Source organism: Hakea prostrata, chromosome 9, assembly GCF_041222555.1.
Source record: "Hakea prostrata isolate BN-2017 chromosome 9, UWA_Hpros_2, whole genome shotgun sequence".
NCBI classification, from domain to species: Eukaryota; Viridiplantae; Streptophyta; class Magnoliopsida; order Proteales; family Proteaceae; genus Hakea; species Hakea prostrata.
Window position 1 is genome coordinate 4572539 of NC_142608.1, and position 18727 is coordinate 4591265.

At 39.1% G+C, this 18727-nt stretch overlaps 2 protein-coding genes and 1 pseudogene across 2 annotated transcripts; 1 reads left to right on the forward strand and 2 right to left on the reverse strand.

The window, feature by feature from the left end:
* Positions 1-201: 201 nt before the first annotated feature.
* LOC149004167 (mitogen-activated protein kinase kinase kinase 18 pseudogene) lies at positions 202-1629 on the forward strand (annotated as a pseudogene).
* Positions 1630-12509: 10880 nt separating this feature from the next.
* On the reverse strand, positions 12510-12929 carry LOC149004168 (histone H2B.11-like). The gene has a single exon (XM_089168068.1). The coding sequence runs from the start codon at positions 12927-12929 to the stop codon at positions 12510-12512; it is 420 nt and encodes a 139-aa protein (XP_089024194.1).
* Positions 12930-17710: 4781 nt separating this feature from the next.
* LOC149004169 (histone H2B.11-like) lies at positions 17711-18130 on the reverse strand. Its single transcript, XM_089168067.1, has one exon. It carries the CDS (start codon positions 18128-18130, stop codon positions 17711-17713), a length of 420 nt encoding a protein of 139 aa, XP_089024193.1.
* Positions 18131-18727: the final 597 nt, after the last annotated feature.

The window sequence follows — 18727 nt, forward strand, 5'->3', positions numbered from 1 at the left end:
AGCTCCTTGCAGGGCAACATTCCCATGGTCCCATGGTCCCTAGCATAACATTAACAAAGATTAATCTCGTCTTTGTGTTGTCGTCTCTAAACCCACTTCACTTTACTTGACTTCACCCCAGAGTCCACACACGTATCCGTGCCAGGCAATTCTTCACTAAAATGGAAGCTTTCGTTATATATATAGAGAGGTGGAGGTGGGTTTTCTCATTGCCACTCACAGATGGCGTGGATCAGAGGCCACACTCTCGGCCGCGGCTCTTCTGCTACCGTCTCCCTAGCTATGAATCTTCAATCTGGTGAGGCATTCGCCGTGAAATCTGTAGAGCTCTTGAGATCAGAATTTCTACAAAGGGAGCAGAGGATTCTTTCTTTGCTCAATTCACCTCGCATAGTTGGGTACCTTGGCTGCGACGTCACTAACGAGAATGGTCAGCTTCTTTACAATCTCTTCATGGAGTATGTCTCTGGTGGCACCCTCACTGAGGCAATTCAACAGCAAGGTGGTGGGCTTCACGAGTCTTCGATCAGATCTCACACGCGAGCGATTCTTGAAGGGTTGGATTACCTACACTCTCATGGTCTCGTGCATTGTGACATTAAGGGTCGGAATATCTTGGTTGGGGAAGATGGAACCAAAATTGCTGACTTGGGTTGCGCGAGATGGGTCGAGAAAAAGCCTTCGGCGATTCCGATTGCAGGGACCCCTGTTTTCATGGCACCTGAAGTGGCTCGAGGTGATGAACAGAGTCTTCCTGCCGATGTCTGGGCTCTTGGGTGTACCGTAATTGAAATGGCAACAGGAAGTCCTCCATGGCCAGATGTTGCCGACCCAGTTTCTGCGCTTCATAGGATTGCATTCTCCTCTGATCTGCCTGAATTCCCAAGTTTCTTGTCTTGGGAAGCGAAAGATTTTTTGGGCAAATGTCTTAGGAGAGATCCAAATGAGCGATGGACAGTTCATGAGCTTCTAAAACACCCATTCCTCCAAGAGGGTTGCTTGGAAGAGTTGAAATTGAATCGAATCCAGAGCTCTATTTCTGCTACTTCTCCCATGAGCATACTTGATCAAGGCTTTTGGGAATCACTGGAGGGATTCGAAACAGGGTCAGAAGCCACACCACTTTATATGGACAACCAATTACTATTGGGTTCTTCTTCAGATTCTCCGGCAGAAAGAATCCGACGGCTAATCGGAGATACTTCAACTTCTTCTTCAAACATAGCACTACCCGATTGGACATACGAAGATGATGAATGGGTCACGATAAGAAGAAAAAGTTACCTGGAACGCGTTGTGTCTGTGGACCATGATCAAACCATGATGCCCAGAGATGAATCAGGGGAGACCAATAAATGGTCAACAGCAGACTTGATTAGCGAGGAAGAAGAGATGCAGTTACTCGGACGAAGCAGCACGATTGATAACTCTGTAAATAATAGAAGCTTCAGCAGAAGCAGTGAAGGAAACTTCTCTAGAGCTTGTAAATCTGTTAGAAATGTCGATGTAATTTGTGATCACAGACGTGTAATTCAATTCTTTTATAACAATTTCGATTTCAAGGGATAACTTTTCACACTTCAAGAGTTGGACACCTGTAGAACGGTCATTCTGTTCAACAGCTTTGAATTCGAGTTGAGACTCAGAAGGTTAACCCCCATTTCCACAGCTCCAACGCGTAGAAGAAGAGTAAACATAAAAAGAGACTCGCTATGCGAAGTCAACCCTTAAACCGAACCGGAGTGAAGTTGATGGTCCAACCGCGTTCAGACGAATATCTTTTATGGGTTTTCAAAGTTACGGGCCGACGTCATTAGGGAAAAGACCGGCACCACCGAATGAGAGGTCATTAATTCGGTGCTCTTTGTGGTATATATAATAGTCTAAAAAGGAAAAAAATAATTTAGGAGAGACTTGTGGGCAGACAATGGAATTGAAGAACCGTCAAATACGTGTCTCAATTAATAAAATAATGTTATGCTATGGGCTTATGGGCTTGACCGACATTTTATTGGCACTTCCTTTTTGAAAATCTAATAAGGGATAAAGCCAAAGTACGAAAGTTGGGGAAATTTCGCCGATTGAAAGCCGATATTAATCGAACTTCGGCCACAGTGCCACACCCTTTCCGATTGAAAGCCGATATTGTCGCTACTTCTTTATTTATGCCAAAAAGTCACCGCTGCATTTTACTACCGTTGACCAGCATCTCCAGCGATGATGTAACTGAATTGTTTGCTCGACCTACTCCGCCGGAAGTCTCAAATTTGTTGCTTGCGTGTCTAGGTTTTCGGATTCATCTACGAATATCTGTTAGAGTCGCAAAACTTGCAAATCTTGCTAGATTTTTGTGATTAAAAAATGTTAGAAACTCGACCCACTTGTGAGTTGCCATTGCGAATTTTTTTCTCCTCCTCTCCCACTCTCCTTTTCGTACTCCTCATCCTCCTATCGATGTTCCATGTTCTGCGGTTTCAACCATTGATTTGAGGATTCGAAATAAAATGAGAGATACCAGCAAGGTTCTATAGCGATTTTTGCCTGCATTTCACTAGTTCGCCGGAATACAACAACAACAACAACAACAACAACAATAAGCCTTTTCCCAACTAAATGGGGTCGGCTACATGGATTCTTGCCCTCCAATTAGTTCTGTTCAAGGCCATGCTAGATACAAGGTCTAAGCTATGCATATCCTTTCTCACCACTTCTCCTAAGGTTATCTTAGGTCTACCCCTAGCTCTTCTAGTTCCTTCAATATGGATTATATCACTTCTCCGAACATGAGCATTTATAGGTCTCCGTTGAACGTGGCCGTGCCACCTCAAACGACTTTCTCTAAGCTTATCACTTACGGGAGCAACTCCCATACCAACTCTAATATGATCGTTTCTTATCTTATCCATCTTAGTTTTGCCACTTATCCATCTTAGTATTCTCATTTCTCACCGAGTTTATCTATATGATTCTTTTTAACCCCAACACTGCACGTACATCATAGCTGGTCGACAACGGTCCTATAAAATTTTCCTTTAGCTTTAATGGAATACGTGATCACATAAGACCCGGATGCACCTCTCCACTTCATCCACCCTATTTTAATTCTTTGGGAAACCTCATCTTCTAAATCACCTCTTTTACTTATGATTGAACCTAGGTACCTAAAACAATCACTCGAGGAATCTCTTTATCGTCAAGTATCACCACTTCATCATCTCGCCTGATCATGACTAAAGTTACAAACTAGATATTCTGTCTTCGATCTACTAAGTTTAAAGCCTTTTGATTCCAAAGCTACTCTCCATGATTCTAATTTGGTATTAATCCCCACTTGGGTCTCATCAATCAACACAATATCATCCGCAAAAAGCATACACCAGGGGACCTCATCTTGAATGTCTTTGGTTAATTCATCCATTACCGTGCAAATAGATATGGGCTTAAAGTTGACCCTTGATGTAGCCCAACTGTTATCGGGAATTCATTACTTTGTCCCCCCACTTGTTCTAACACTAGTCACCGAACCATCATACATATCCTTAACTATATCTACATATTTACTTGCAACACTTATTTTCTCTAGTACTTGCCAAATTAACGCTCTAGGGACTCTATCATAAGCTTTTTCTAGGTCAATAAATACCATATGAAGGTCTTTCCTACATTTTCTATACCTTTCCATAAGTCTCCTAATTAAGTAAATAGCCTCCGTTGTAGATCTTCCCGGCATAAACCCAAATTGGTTCTCCGTAACTGTAGTTAAGTGTCTCAACCGGGTTTCAATTATTCTCTCCCATAATTTCATCGTATGGCTCATCAATTTAATACCTCTATAGTTATTACAACTTTGAATATCTCCTTTATTTTTGTAAATTGGAACCACAACACTTCTCCTCCAATCATCTGGCATTTTCCCTATGCTCATAATCTTATTAAACAACTTAGTCAACCAAACTAGTCCATGGGTTCCTAAGCTCTTCCATACTTCAATTGGGATTTCATCAGGACCTTGTGTCTTGCCGAGTTTCATCCTCCTTAAAGCTTCTTTTACTTCGGACATTGAAATTCTACGTATATAAGTTCGGACACCGTGCCTTGGTGAAAAGTGTAATCGTCCAAACATAAGTGCTTGAAGAATGCTCATTTAGTAAACTAGAGAAATAGGTTTCCCATCTTTTCTTAATATCCTCCTCACAAACTAATACTTTACCATCTCCATTTTTAATACATCTAACATGGTCAAGATATCTACTCTTCCTATCCCTCATCTTAGCTATCTTATAAATAGATTTTTCCCCTTCCTTTTTGCCCAACTTATTGTATAACTCTTCATACTTTCTTTCCCTTGCTTTTCCCGCAATTTTCTTAGCTTCATTTCTATCTAACCTATACCTTTGAAGATCCTCAACATCCTTAGTTCTTTGCCATGTCTTAAAACTAGCTTTTTTATTCCTAATGGCAGCTTGAACCTCACTATCCCACCACCACGTCTCTCTATAACAATGGATCTTTCCTTTTGATTCACCTAGAACATCTTTAGCCACCTTCTTAATACACATAGCCATCTCATTCCACATTGCATTGGTATCCCCTTTAAAATCCCATTTTCCTTGTTTGACTACTTCATTAACAAAGGATTTAGAGTACTCTCCTTTCAAATTCCACCATCTTATTCTGGGATAGTTTACCTGTGACACCCAGCCCAAATCTAGCCCGAAGACCCGATCTGTTTTGGGTGAAGTCGGGTTTTATTTAATGTTGACTTTGAAGTTTGACCGTGATTTCAGTTTTTCTATCTTTGAAAATCTTAGGAAGATGTCTTTGTGGGCCATCTCAGTAGAAGATATGGTGTTTGACCCAAAACCCATGGATATTGATGATGGTGTTTCCTTATGGAAACCTTACTTGATTTGGTGTTGAACTATTTATTTGTGAAGAAGAACTTGGTTGATGAACCTAAAGCTTAGTTGGACCTAGTTTGAAGACTTCCCTCCATACTAGGTAAGTAGTACGATGTATTGAAAGAAGCCCATCCAAAAATATTGAAGTTTGGCCCATTAAATCCTTTGTTTTGAATAAGTCTGTCAAGGCGTGGCATTTTGGTAAATATCTTTTTGAAGGTTTTCAAAGCTTTATTTCTTTTAATTTCGTGGTAAACTATTCCCACCATGTTTCTAAACCTCTTGATAGCATGGGATCGACCTTTGAACTTCCTCTTTGGCAACCAATCAACCAACGGGGTCGGTTTGTCCTTCTAACCCTAGTAACTCTTGACTCTTTGTGCTATTTAAGGGGGAACTCCATGTGTTTCACTCTCAATCTTTTCTGCCTTGGGAGAACGTGGGAAGATCCCTAGAACCTCTCCTTCGGCCAAGAAGATCCCAGCATCTGTTCTTTCTTCATCTTTCTCTTCTAGTTGGTTTCTTCCTTCTTCTTTAATTCATTCTTTCTTCTCTACTTCGGTTTCGATCTGAAGGGTATTACACTCTGTAATGACCTCTTCTTTAATTCTTTTAACCCTAAAGTGAATCCCCTAATTCACTCTATGATCTTGAGCCATTCTGATCCTTGATTTGATTCCACCAAAGCTCTTAATGATACTTTCCCTAATTTCCTACATATCTTTATTATTGTGGAAGGTCTCATATCATTACCATGACCTTCCCTTGTGTCCTCTGTTGAGGAGTTGTCCTTGTTTTTCTTTGGAACAATTGGCAACCCTTTTATTTTCTATTAATTCATTGGACCCTCCCCAAAACCTTTCTTGATTGTAAATCCTTTTTTCTCTTTCCCTTGGTGATATTTGTGTTTACCTAACTTGATCACTATATTTTCTTCATGATCCATGTTTAACCTATTAGGATTTCTAATTATTCTTTCTTCTTCTTGTTCTTTTTGAGATCGGAAGATGTGCATTCTTGCCCATCTATTCCATGATCTCATTCTATTCTTTGAGATCTATGATCATCATCATGATCTTACCCTAGCTAATAGATTCTTGAACCTTAACCCTAACCCTTGAATGATCTTTCTCGAAACCTCTTGTAACCTTCCATGTCAAACCTCTGGGTATTTTCTTTAACATAAACTATTTCCTATGTTTCTCTTTTTTCTTGATAACAATCATTCCCTCTCTTTCCGTGATCTAACCTTTTCTGGCCTGTGTTATGTGACCCTAACCTCTTTGTTCAAACCTATTATGATTGATTTTTCGACTTGTCTCCCCATGTCTTCATTTGGTTTTGTCTTTCTTCCCCCATGAGCACACCCTTGTTGCATATCTCTTCTTGGCTTTTCCACACCCCTTCCCCTTCCTTTGCCCTCTTTTGCCCCCTTTCTTTATCTCCCTCACCCTATTACGCTTTTTTTCTTCTTTTTCTCCTTCTCTTCTCTTTCTTTTGATTACCTTTTCTCTTCTTTCTTTTTCGTTTTGATCTCCATCCATTCTCTTCTTTTAACCTCTTTGTTTGACCCATCCCCTTTTTGTTGTGTTCCCAATTGTTTGTTTATCTCCTTTTCATTTCTTTATCCTTCCCTCCCTTTTTTTGTGTCCCATCGATGTTTTATAAATCTTTGTTAATTCTGGTTTCTTTTCCCCTTGTTCTCTTATTGCTTGATTACTGTCTCCCCTTTCTTTCTTTTGTTCTTCCCTCCTTTGTCCTTCTTCCCCCCAGCCCCTTTTCTCTTTTTTTTTTTTTTTTACTCTTCTCTTTCTTCTTGTCCCTTCCTGGTTTCTCTTTCTAAAATCTTATAATAGTTTTTGGATTGCGTTGACTTCTACTAATTCTGCTGCTTCTTTTTTTGCTTCTTCTTTTCCTTTCTTTTCTTTCTTTGTCTTCTTCTTTTTAGCTTTCTTTTGTTCTTCTTTTTTTCTTTTTCTCTCTTTTATGTATTCCCTTCTTTGCGTGATTGTAGTGTGTTTTGGGGGTTTCCTTTGGTATCTTCTTGTATCGCTTGGGCCATGCCCTGTCTCCCCTATCATGATTACTTGATGACATCTTGGAGTCTGTTCTCTTCCCCTGCTTTCCCTTTCTTCTCCTCTTCTCTTGTTTCATCCCTCCTCCTCCTCTGGTCCCTTTGGTCTGTTGGTGGTTGCTTTTTTGCTCTGACTTCGCCCTTCGGTCTGCTCCCCATTTGTGGATGACCTGGTTGGTGTCCCGGTTCCTGTTCTTCTCCTGGTTCTCCCTTTTGTCCTTTCCTTCTTAGTTGTTACCATTTGACCTTCTTGGTTCCCCCCCCCTCTTCTTCTTGGTGTTCTTCCCCCCACTTTTGCTTCTTCCCCTTTGCCTCCCTCTCCTCCTTCCTCTTCTTCCACTTTTTCTTCTTCCTTTGGACTTCTTTTCTTAGTAGCATTCATATTTCTGCATATCATCCATATCATTTCATATGTGCATTCGTGGATTGTGTTGACATATATATGAGAATTGCTTGTTCCTTACTGAGTTCGTTGGAACTCATTCCTTTCATTGTATGTATTATATAAACTGTACAGATGGTTGCACAACGTCGGAAGTTGGAGATGATTCGTATGAAAGAGCCTTCTCGTTTGAAGCTGATGTGGCACAGACAGTGGTACATGGACTTGCAGAGCATGAAGCCTCCTGAAGATGAAGACTATTTAGTTACTTATTTTGCTTCCGCTGAACTCGATATTACTTTTGATTCTTGATCTTCCTTCTTTCGTTCGTTCTTGGATTTTTTATTGGAGTATTTGGACTCCTGTAACCTTTTTATTGATTATTGTACTATTCTTGCTCTTGATTCATGTATTTGTATTTATTATTATTGATAGACTAAAACCATGGATCCTGTGACGGATCGCACCCACGGGTTGTCGGGCGGGTAACTCGGGCCTGGCGGGCGGGGTGTGACATTACCTTAGACCTTTTATGTGTTCTTGGGACTAAGCACATATCCAAGACCACAAGTCTATGTTGTGCAAGTTAAGCTTTCCCCGGTATCACCTTGCAATCCTTGCACAATAATCTATCAGTCCTTCTAGTTAGGAAGAAATCTATTTGGCTTCTATGCTATCCACTTTTAAAGTAATTAAATGCTCATCTCTCTTTTTGAAGTAAGTATTTATAATAGATAGATCAAAAGCAGTAGCAAAATCCAAAATTGAAATCCCCTCGTCATTCCTTTCTCCAAAACCATAACCTCCATGAACACTCTCATATCCTCTTTGATCTTTTCCAATATGTCCATTTAAATCACCTCCTATGATAATCTTTTCTCCTTGACGAATTCCTTGCAGTAATCCACCCATATTTTCCCAAAATTCTAGCTTTAGACTTTCATCTAGTCCTACTTGAGGTGCATATGCACAAATTATATTTACGAACTCTTTCTCCATTACAAGCTTGATAGCAATTATCCTATCACCCACTCTTTTAACATCCACCACATCATTTTTTAAATCTTTATCCACTATTATACTCACTCCATTTTTATTTGTTTTATCCCCAGTATACCAAAGTTTAAAGTCATCCAACTCTTTGGCTTTTTTACCCCTCCATCTAGTCTCTTGAATGCAAGCTACATTAATCCTTCTTCTCCTCATAACATCTATCAATTCTAAGCTCTTACCAGTTAGAGATCCTATGTTCCAAGATGCCAATCTAATCCTATGCTTATGGACTAGCTTCTTTACCCGCACTCGTCCACGGCGCGGGAACCCTTGCCTACTTATCACCGCATCCGGGCGCCGATGCGACGCGTCGTTCACAGGGGACGCCCTAGCTAACCCTTGCCCACTTATCACTACACCCGGGCCATAGTTCGCCGGAATATTGCCAAAAAATCAACGATTTTCTGAGCGATTGTTGGAAAATATCGGTTTTTAGTAAGAAACAATCTCAATGGGAAAAATAGTTGAATGATTTCATATGAGAGAACCTCAAATATATAGGCAGCATACATCCCATGCTGTTAGACAACTATGAACAATAAAAGAAAGATATAAAACATAGAAATACAATACATGGAAATGTTTGCATGTAAATATAATACATGGAAATGTTTGTATGGAAATGATTTAATAGAGAAACCTAATCAAGCCAAAGCCAAATTAGGATATTGATGAAATGGAAGGATGAGATGGTATGGAAAGAATTCAAATGTAAAGAATGATGAATGGAAGGAATTCAAATGAGAGGAGTGATGAATGGAAAGAATTCAAATGAGAAGATGAAATGATATGGAAAGAATTCAAATTAGAGACAATTAGGGAAATGATGAAAAATCATCCTTATCACGCCTAATAGTTTTTTGACAGCCTTTTTGTTTGCCACCCACCGAACCCGGCAAATTTTGCCATTTTTTAGGCAAAATCACCTAAGGGCCTGTTGGTTGCGATCCGATTTCAAATTTCGGTTCACAATGGGAGATTTTCCGTTTGGTTGTGTGAATCCCTAGATTCTGAATCTAGAGTTCACATTTTACACAACGGTCGAGATTTATGGGTAGAGGGAAATCCGGTTCACATTCAATAAATATTTTTTAGGAAAATCTAGAATTTCATTCCAAAAATTCACGTTAATTTCGAATCATGATTCTAGAGATTTGGCGGTTTGAAATCTCTAAATTTTGTCTCGCTCGTCCCGGCCCTAAATGTTTTATCTTGAATAGAATATTTCGGTTTTGAATTGAGCCAGAAAAAAAATACACACACAATACAACCAGATTAATCAAATGGAATAGCAGTAACAGAAAGGGTGGTGGGAGGCAGAAAAATGACCACAATCATTCTTTGTTGCATAGAATGCAAGTAGATCTGCTACAAAGTTGCCTTCCAGTGTGTTGAAAGATTGGAGTAGATTGATGATGGTTTTGCTATTACTTTCAATGATGATATTCATCAGTTGTAATTCCAGTGCATAGCCTACAACCCACTTGACTGTTGTGGCTTCAGCTTGCAAGTTATTAAGGTTTCCTTCATGTTGTGAGAAATAGAATATGACATTGCCATCTATAAATCTCTTGCTTTACCACTCGCGAACGAGCTTGAAAAGAATTGTCTTCAGCTTTATATGCTCCATCTACATTAATCTTAATAGTTCCAGAATTCAATGCCTTCCATGAATTGTGCTGAGCCTTCTTGTCCCTGTTTGTGGAGTTTGATAGCCCACATGCTGCGCGCAGTCATCGTATTTGATAACCACCATACCTGTTGCTGTTGAGCTTACCTTACAACCCTATTATGAGCAGGGTTGTTTACTGAGAGCCAATGCAAATAAACTACTGTGAAATAACGTGTCATTAAAATCCTTTCATATGAGTCTTTGATGAATGATTCTAATCCAGTTTGTGAGTTGATCAATAAGATCCATGCTATGGATCAACCAACACTCAAGAGGACTTAGCCCAAACCTGTCTTGCATTTGTATAAGCCTTTGTTTTAGCAGATCCTTCGCTTTAATGAGTAATTATTTCCACCCACAAGATGAGTTGGGAGTCGCTGAGGCTTGGAGGAAGTGGCATGATTTGAAATATTTCTCTTTCATCATCTTGCTCCAAAGAGAGTTCCCTGAGTTCAGAAGTTCTCAGGCTTTGATCTTGACTACCAATGCCATATTCATGCTTTATAGATTCTTCAAATTGAGCCATTTCTTTTTGAGAGGCAAATTGTTTTCCAAGTAAAGGTATACACATGGGATCCTTCCCCATTGGACCACAAGAACTTTCTATTGGCTGCTTCCATTTCTGCTAATGTTGATTTGGGGAGAATGAAATATGGCATAAAGTGAACAAGAAGGGCTTGAGCTAAAGATTGAATCAACACAGTTTTACTAGTTATGCTTAACAGTTTTGCATTCCAACCTTGGAGTTCAAAGTTGACTCTCTGAGTAAGATTATGACAATGATTTTCCCTCAGCTTTCTGCTAATAGAGAGAATTTCCAAGTGGATGTCTAACTCCCAAGTACGAGTGATATGGAAATGATCTGAGAGGAGTCTTCCAGTTTGGTTTGAAGTGTTTTTGCTACAGTGAATCTAGTCTGTTAGGTATTAAGTTGCTGTCTAGAATACATAAATATTGGTGGATGATCTTTTGAAACTGATAAGCTTCTCTATGTGTTGCTTGATCAAATAGAATGAGATCATCTGCAAATGCCAAGTGGGAGATGCTCTCTCCACTTTTAGCTATCTTAATCCCTTTGATGTTTTTTTCCTGATTTTAGCATGCTCAATATGGCTTGATAGGACTTCTGCACATAACACAAATTGTAATTCCCCCATTTTTGGCCTAACTGTGGGCATTTGGTCAACCCGAATTGGGAAGGAACGAGAAGGAGAGAGCTGCTCAAGGGTAGGTGTAGAGTTCATTAGAGACCAAGGGGAAGACATTATGACCAGCTGGTCGATGGTTAACAAGTAAATTAAAATGGTAATTTTGGGGCTAATGACCTATGGGCAACCCCAACCCTAATACGAATGGGTGTGTTCATTTCATGGGAATCATAGTGGGAGGTGGCTAAGGAGAGAAGAAGGAGAGGATCGAGCTCAAGACTCAGGGTTCTCCAAGCTTTATTGGGGGTTAAGAACTACTCATGATTTCGCTTAGTAAACACTATAGCAACGTGAATCTTAATCTCCTTGATCATCTACATAATTTTGTTCCATTTGACCCTGTGGATATGGTGGAATCAATGCTTGGAGGGAAAAGTTTTCATAAACTTCTCCAAGCTTTATTGGGGGTTAAGAACTACTCATTTCACTTAGTAAACACTATAGCAAGGTGAATCTCAATCTCCTCGATCTATCTATTCATATAATTTTTGCGGTGTAACATCCCCACGGGTATTCAGGTAGATCAGATCCGATTGGGTTGGGTGTGACAATTTCTCTAAGTGAGAGGTTCTAGTTTAAATCAAATTGGCTCATTGAACATGCTAGTTTTAAATGCAATAGTCACAAATAGCATTCATATGTTTTTTCTACTAAGCTCATGATAAATGAAGAATTGGCACATCAACAACAACATGGAGAAAGCAAGCTATTTAAAACTGGAATAGGCGAGCCTCGAACAATGCTCATGCAAAGTTTACCGATTCATCCAAAAAATAAATGAAGCCACATCTTGAAAGTATCAACGAGCTTTAAAACAAAAAATTCACATCACATTTGATACTGCAAATGCCCAAACAAAAGCTTGATTGCCTCAATGAACTACTACCTCTTCGAATGCCTAACTCTATACTTCTTAAACCCAAGACGTCAAATTTTGTTGACAAAAAAAATGAATTAGTAGTAAAGCAGAGGAGCTCCACTGATGAGAAGATTTGAAATCGGTAAGATAAACTTAAAATGACCAACCTATAGTGTATTAGAAAGACAATAGAATGTAGAATACTCTCTATATTCCAAAAGAGAACAAAGATTTACATTAATCCAAGGAGTCAATTTCCACATCTGAAACCCAAATCAAACTCTAATTAGAAGTAAGATAGAAACTCTAAAAACATAATTATTATTGCATCACACTAATAATAGTAATTGATGTAAACATCTAGGCACTGCTGAATTCAGTGACGGCTTTGGTACCCTCAAATATGGCATGTTTAGCCAATTCCTCGGGGAGAACGAGACGAACAGCAGTCTGGATCTCACGAGAGGTTATAGTGGCTTTTTTATTGTAATGAACAACCTTGGAAGCCTCCTGGGCAATCTTCTCAAACATATCTTCGATGAAACTATTCATGATTCCCATCGCTATGCTAGAGATGGCGAGGTCTGGATGGATTTGTTTTAGCACGTTGAAAATGTAAATCTTGTAGGTCCTGACTGAATTCTTGTTGCACCTTTCCTTTTTGTCCCGTGTGCCCAATCCTTCATTTGCAGGTCTTTTCTTGGCCTTTGGATTCCTCTCCGCTGATGCTTTCTTTGTTGGTTTCTTCTCCATAGGTTTTTTCTCAGTTTTCGGTGCCATTACAAACTTTGGAGAGAATGTGTTTGAAAGATACGGCCAGAGAAAGAGCAGAAGGGAAAATGCTTGTAAACAAAGGGATGAATTCAATGAGAATGGTTAAGCTAGGGTATAAATAGGAATAGATCTGAAATCCTATTTAATAGTGGATTTTCACTCGGATCGCTGATATGGTGGTGATATCTACTTTTACTTCTTTTCCGGCTACTAATTTTGCTTTTGTGGTAGTCTAAGTATATTTCTTACCAAAAGAAAAAAGTAGTCAATATCTTCTTTTTTTTGGGGGTGGGGGGGGGGGGGTACTATTAAGTTTACATTAGAGGTGAGGGGACTGGCAGTTGCAAACCTCTAGTCATTAAGATGACGGCATGTGTATAATGAAAAATCTAACAGCTCATAATCAAAGTGCAGGTTTTAAATGTATATAGAAACTTTAGTGGATTTTCACTGGATATGGTGGTGATATATGCTTTTAGTTCTTTTCTAGCTACTATTTTTGCTTTTGTGGTAGTAGGGGGTGAGTAGACTGGTAGTTGCCAACTGCAAGTTGTTAAGATGAGGAGATGTATACAATGGAAAATCTCACAGCTTATAATCAAATGTGGGTTTTAAATGTAAATAGAAACTTTTTATTTTACATCATTGGCTTTTCTATTTTCAAATTTACAGTTTCAGACCTTATTTGCATACACCTTCTCGAGTGTCCATTTTTTTCTCTCTAGGGTTAGAGTAGTTGCAGAGTTGAGTTTTTGAATACTCCCCGTTTTTGGTTATGTAAAACTTGAGTCTTCTTAGCTGCAAAGATGAGTTCCTGAGGCCCAACAAACTAGGGCTGCAATAGGATCGGGCTGGGCCAGGCTTTTGCAATCCAAGCCCAGCCTTATATGTTCTAATCTGAGCTCATTCCCGCCTAACCCTAATTCAAGGTCAAGGTTTATTGTCTCTAGCCTTAAGCCCTACAGGGCCAAGCCAAGCTCATTCTTGGCCTGATTGGCCCTAATTCGGCCCGGTCGGGATGGGTTGGCCTTGATTGGCCATGTCCCTATCTCTGGGCCTGTCCTTGGTCTTGACCCTAATTGGCCCTGATTGACCTTGTCCCTAGCCTTAATTGGTCCTATCCTTGGACCTAAAATATCAAATGTAAATCCATAAAAAATAAATAAATAAATAAAGTATCACAAGTAAACTAAAAATAAAATTCATAGAAATATAAGATGATTCAAGTTCCTTCAAAATGATAAAATAGTCAATAAGTTGATAGTTAAAGAAGGAGAGGAGCTCAAGACTTACGGTTCTCCAAGCTTTATTGGGGGTTAAGAACTACTCATTTCACTTAGTAAACACTGTAGCAAGGTGAATGTCAATCTCCTCTATCTATTCATATATTTTTGTAGCATTTGACCATTTGTGGAATAAATGGTGGAATCACCAATGCTTGGAAATGGAGAAAATAAAGATGTTTTCCCTATTAATTGTTTTTAACTAATCTACAGCCTTAGTGTGTTATTCTAATGTCAAATTTTCAGCATTTCTATTATGGTTGTATAGGTTTAGGTTTGAATCCCAAATTTGGGAGAAATGGAACCCAATAAGTGGACTACGATTGATTAGTTGGGAGTCTCAATAGAATTGGAGGAAAGGAAGCCCCCGATTTTGGGGTTGGAATTCCTCCTGGGTTGCCATAGGTCAATGCCATCAGTCTGTATAGTATAGACTAGTGGCTGTTGCTATGGCAACCGGTGGATCTTCAAAAGCGGACTTTGGTTAGATAAGAAGGGGAATCTAAGGGGGGGGGGGGTGGATTGTTTGCACATCTTTATTGACCTGAATGCATCCTAGATAGGGAAGATTGGTGAGCTCTTAGTTTCGACAAACCACATCGGGATCACATACGCATTGGATTAACTAATTAACAAGTTGAGGAGGAACTTGGATGCTAGATCTAGGATGCAATTATACTTTCCCATCATAACATAAACATGATACATATGTTGTGGTATGTTTATGAAGCTGTGAATGACATATTCATTCATCCATACTATAACATGTAGATCCCACACCTATCACCCACTATATTATGGATATGTTTACTTTTAATACCATGATGCTTATTGTGGACATATGTGAAGTACGGGTGGATGAGATATGTTTCACATGATATGACAGGAGTAGTGGCTATGACCATTGCATCCAAACCTTTATGGATCCTTACACACTCATGTATACTTGCATATGAATACAAACCATGTAATTGTATTGGGTTAGGTTATAACCTTAGAGTGCAGCCACCATATCAATAGAGGTATTGAGGTTGGCAACCCATATTGTGGAGTAGTGGTACTAGTGGGCGCCCAAAAGATGGAATAGGAGCCAAGGGACACTGGGTACCCTAGCGTATCATTCGTGTCGCCACCTCATGGTATGGGACATAACGGGGTTGGCATGGGGTTGTTGGAATGTATATCCAAGATAGTAGTGGCTTGAGGATATGCGTACCTAGAATGGCTAGGAGACCCAGGCCATATAGTATAGAGCTTGATGGCCTATCTCTAGAGAGCCAGGCCAATACAATGAGGAGCTTTAGGGCCTATCTCCAAGCCATGGATGTGCACGAGAAATAGAGACTTGCATTTGGCTAGGTATGTCCCAACGCGCACCAGTCTACGCCAATGGTTGTGGTGAGGATGTTGAGTGTGTGAGCCTTGGTGTGGACCTACTATCCCTTGACCCTAGTTGTGGTGAAGAATGTGGCCTTCACTCTTTGCCTTCAATCGTTTATGACTGGATTATGGACTAAGAGACCATCTTGAGGACTGGTTGAATATTAAAGCTTGTTGCTTAAGCTAGAGACCTGCATTATTTATATGGGATGATTGAATGGCATAGAGGATAGCATATTACACACTTAAATGTGCATGTTTCTTCCTCACGGATTTGGTAGAACTCAGTCCTCATGGATATCTCATTTTAGATGAACTCAGGTTTGGAACTTTGGCAGTTTGAGAGGCGAAATGTGAAATCAATATAATTTTTCTTGAGAAACCTCTAAGATAGATTTGGATAAATGTAATAAATTAGCTTCCTTTGAAACTAAATGATTTATGTAACTTTTATTTCAAACTATAAGTCTTGTATCTTTTTCTCTTTGTTGTGAATATGTGGATATATGCTACTTGTGGTATTGCATTGGTGTATTTAGGGGTTTGCGGGAATCCTGTGCCAATGAGTATTTCTAGCTAGCCCTAGATCGAGATGTTACACAAATAGGTAGGAGGAGAAAATGCCTCCTTGTCTTACACCTCTAGTAGGTGAAAGGTATGGTGATCAGGGCCTACCATTGATGAATATGGAGAATTTTGGAGTGGTGAGATAAAAAATTACCATTTCACCCATTATCTAGAAATCCATAAGCCAAGAGAGTCTTTCTATAAACTTCCACTCAAGCCTATCATAAGTTTTGCTCATGTCTAACTTAACAACCATTTTGCCTACCTTGTTCTTTTTTGTTTTGGTTGATGTTGTGCATCATCTCATGCCCCAATCTTTGGTTACTATAATGCCATTTTCACCAAGTGATCCAACTTGGTCCTAATTATATGTTTAAGCCTGCTAGTTCTGACTAAATCGAACCTAAGTAGACTAGGGGGCTCGACCTTAAGTCCTTGAGTAGATCCAGGGACAGTTAAAAAACTCTAGTTTGAGAGCTCTAGAGACGATTAAAGTTAGGATCTACCAAGTTATTGCTACTGTGAACGTGAAATCTAGAGCCCAATCCAAAAGGAGAGGAGTGCGACCTTGATTAATTTGGGGTACAATTGTATAACAAACTCCTCCAGTTTTTTTGAGATTGGATTGTGTAGCCGGTTATGAGAAGCCCTAACTGACTCATCTTCAATAATAAGAAAAAGAAGTAAATCTATGGCACTTGGGAAATCTAATGTTTCCAATGATCATGTCACTTTGTCTAAACATTAAATCTACTTCACCCAAGGTAGTGAATGCTCATTCCTCAAGCCTTTCTTAGCTCCAACTTCTGGAAAGTCTTGTGTCCACTTATTAACTTGATCAATAGAAGCCGGCCTCTGACAAACCAGGTCAACCTGCTCTCACTATTTCTCTTAGTGAGAGGTTCTAGCTTAAATCGAATTGGCTCATTGAGCAACCTAGTTTTAAATGCAATAGTCACAAATAGCATTCATATGTTTTTTTCTACTAAGCTCATGATAAATGAAGAATTGGCACATCAACAACAACATGGAGAAAGCAAGCTATTTAAAACTAGAATAGGTGAGCCTCGAACAATGCTGATGCAAAGTTTACAGATTCATCCAAAAAAATAAATGAAGCCACATCTTGAAAGTATCAGTGAGCTTTAGAACAAAAAATTCACATCAGATCTGAAACTGCAAATGTCCAAAGAAAAGCTTGATTGCCTCAATAAACTACTGCCTCTTCGAATGCCTAGAGCTATACTTCTTAAACCCAAGATGTCAAACTTTAGTTGACAAAAGAAAATGAATCAATAGTAAAGTAGGGGAGATCACTGATGAGAAGATTTCAAATCAGTAAGATATAATTTAAAATGGTGAACCTATCTTGTATTAGAAAGAGAATAGAATATAGAATACTCTCTATATTCCAATAGAGAACAAAGATTTACATTAATCCAAGGAGTCCATTTCCACATCTGAAACCCAAATCAAACTCTAATTAGAAGTAAGATAGAAACTCTAAAAACATAATTATTATTGCATCATGCTAATAATAGTAATTGATGTAAACATCTAGGCACTGCTGAATTTAGTGACGGCTTTGGTACCCTCAAATATGGTATGTTTAGCCAGTTCCTCGGGGAGAACGAGACGGACAGCAGTCTGGATCTCACGAGAGGTTATAGTGGCTTTTTTATTGTAATGAACAACCTTGGAAGCCTCCTGGGCAATCTTCTCAAACATATCTTCGATGAAACTATTCATGATTTCCATCGCTTTGCTAGAGATGGCGAGGTCTGGATGGATTTGTTTTAGCACGTTGAAAATGTAAATCTTGTAGGTCCTGACTGAATTCTTGTTGCACCTTTTCTTTTTGTCCCGTGTGCCCAATCCTTCATTTGTAGGTCTTTTCTTGGCCTTTGGATTCCTCTCCGCTGATGCTTTCTTTGCTGGTTTTTTCTCCATAGGTTTTTTCGCAGTTTTCGGTGCCATTACAAACTTTGGAAAGAATGTGTTTGAAAGATACGTCCAGAGAAAGAGCAAAAGGGAAAATGCTTGTAAACGAAAGGGATGAATTCAATGAGAATGGTTAAGCTAGGGTATAAATAGGAATAGATCTGAAATCCTATTTGATAGTGGATTTTCACTCGGATCGCTGATATGGTAGTGATATCTACTTTTACTTCTTTTCCGGCTACTAATTTTGCTTTTGTGGTAGTCTAAGTATATTTCTTACCAAAAAAAAAAAGTAGTTAATATACCTTCTTTTTTTTTGGGTGGGGGGTACTGTTAAATTTACATTAGGGGGTGAGGGGACTGGTAGTTGCCAACCTCTAGTCATTAAGATGATGACATGTGTAAGATGAGCAATCTAACAGCTTATAATCAAAGTGCGGGTTTTAAATGTATATAGGAACTTTAGTGTATTTTCACTGGATATGGTGGTGATATATGCTTTTACTTCTTTTCTGGCTACTATTTTTGCTTTTGTGGTAGTTTAAGTATACTTCTTAACCCCCTCCCCCCCCCCCCCAAAAAAAAAAAAAGAGAGAGAGTCAATGTATACTCTCTTTTTTTTTTTCGTTGGGG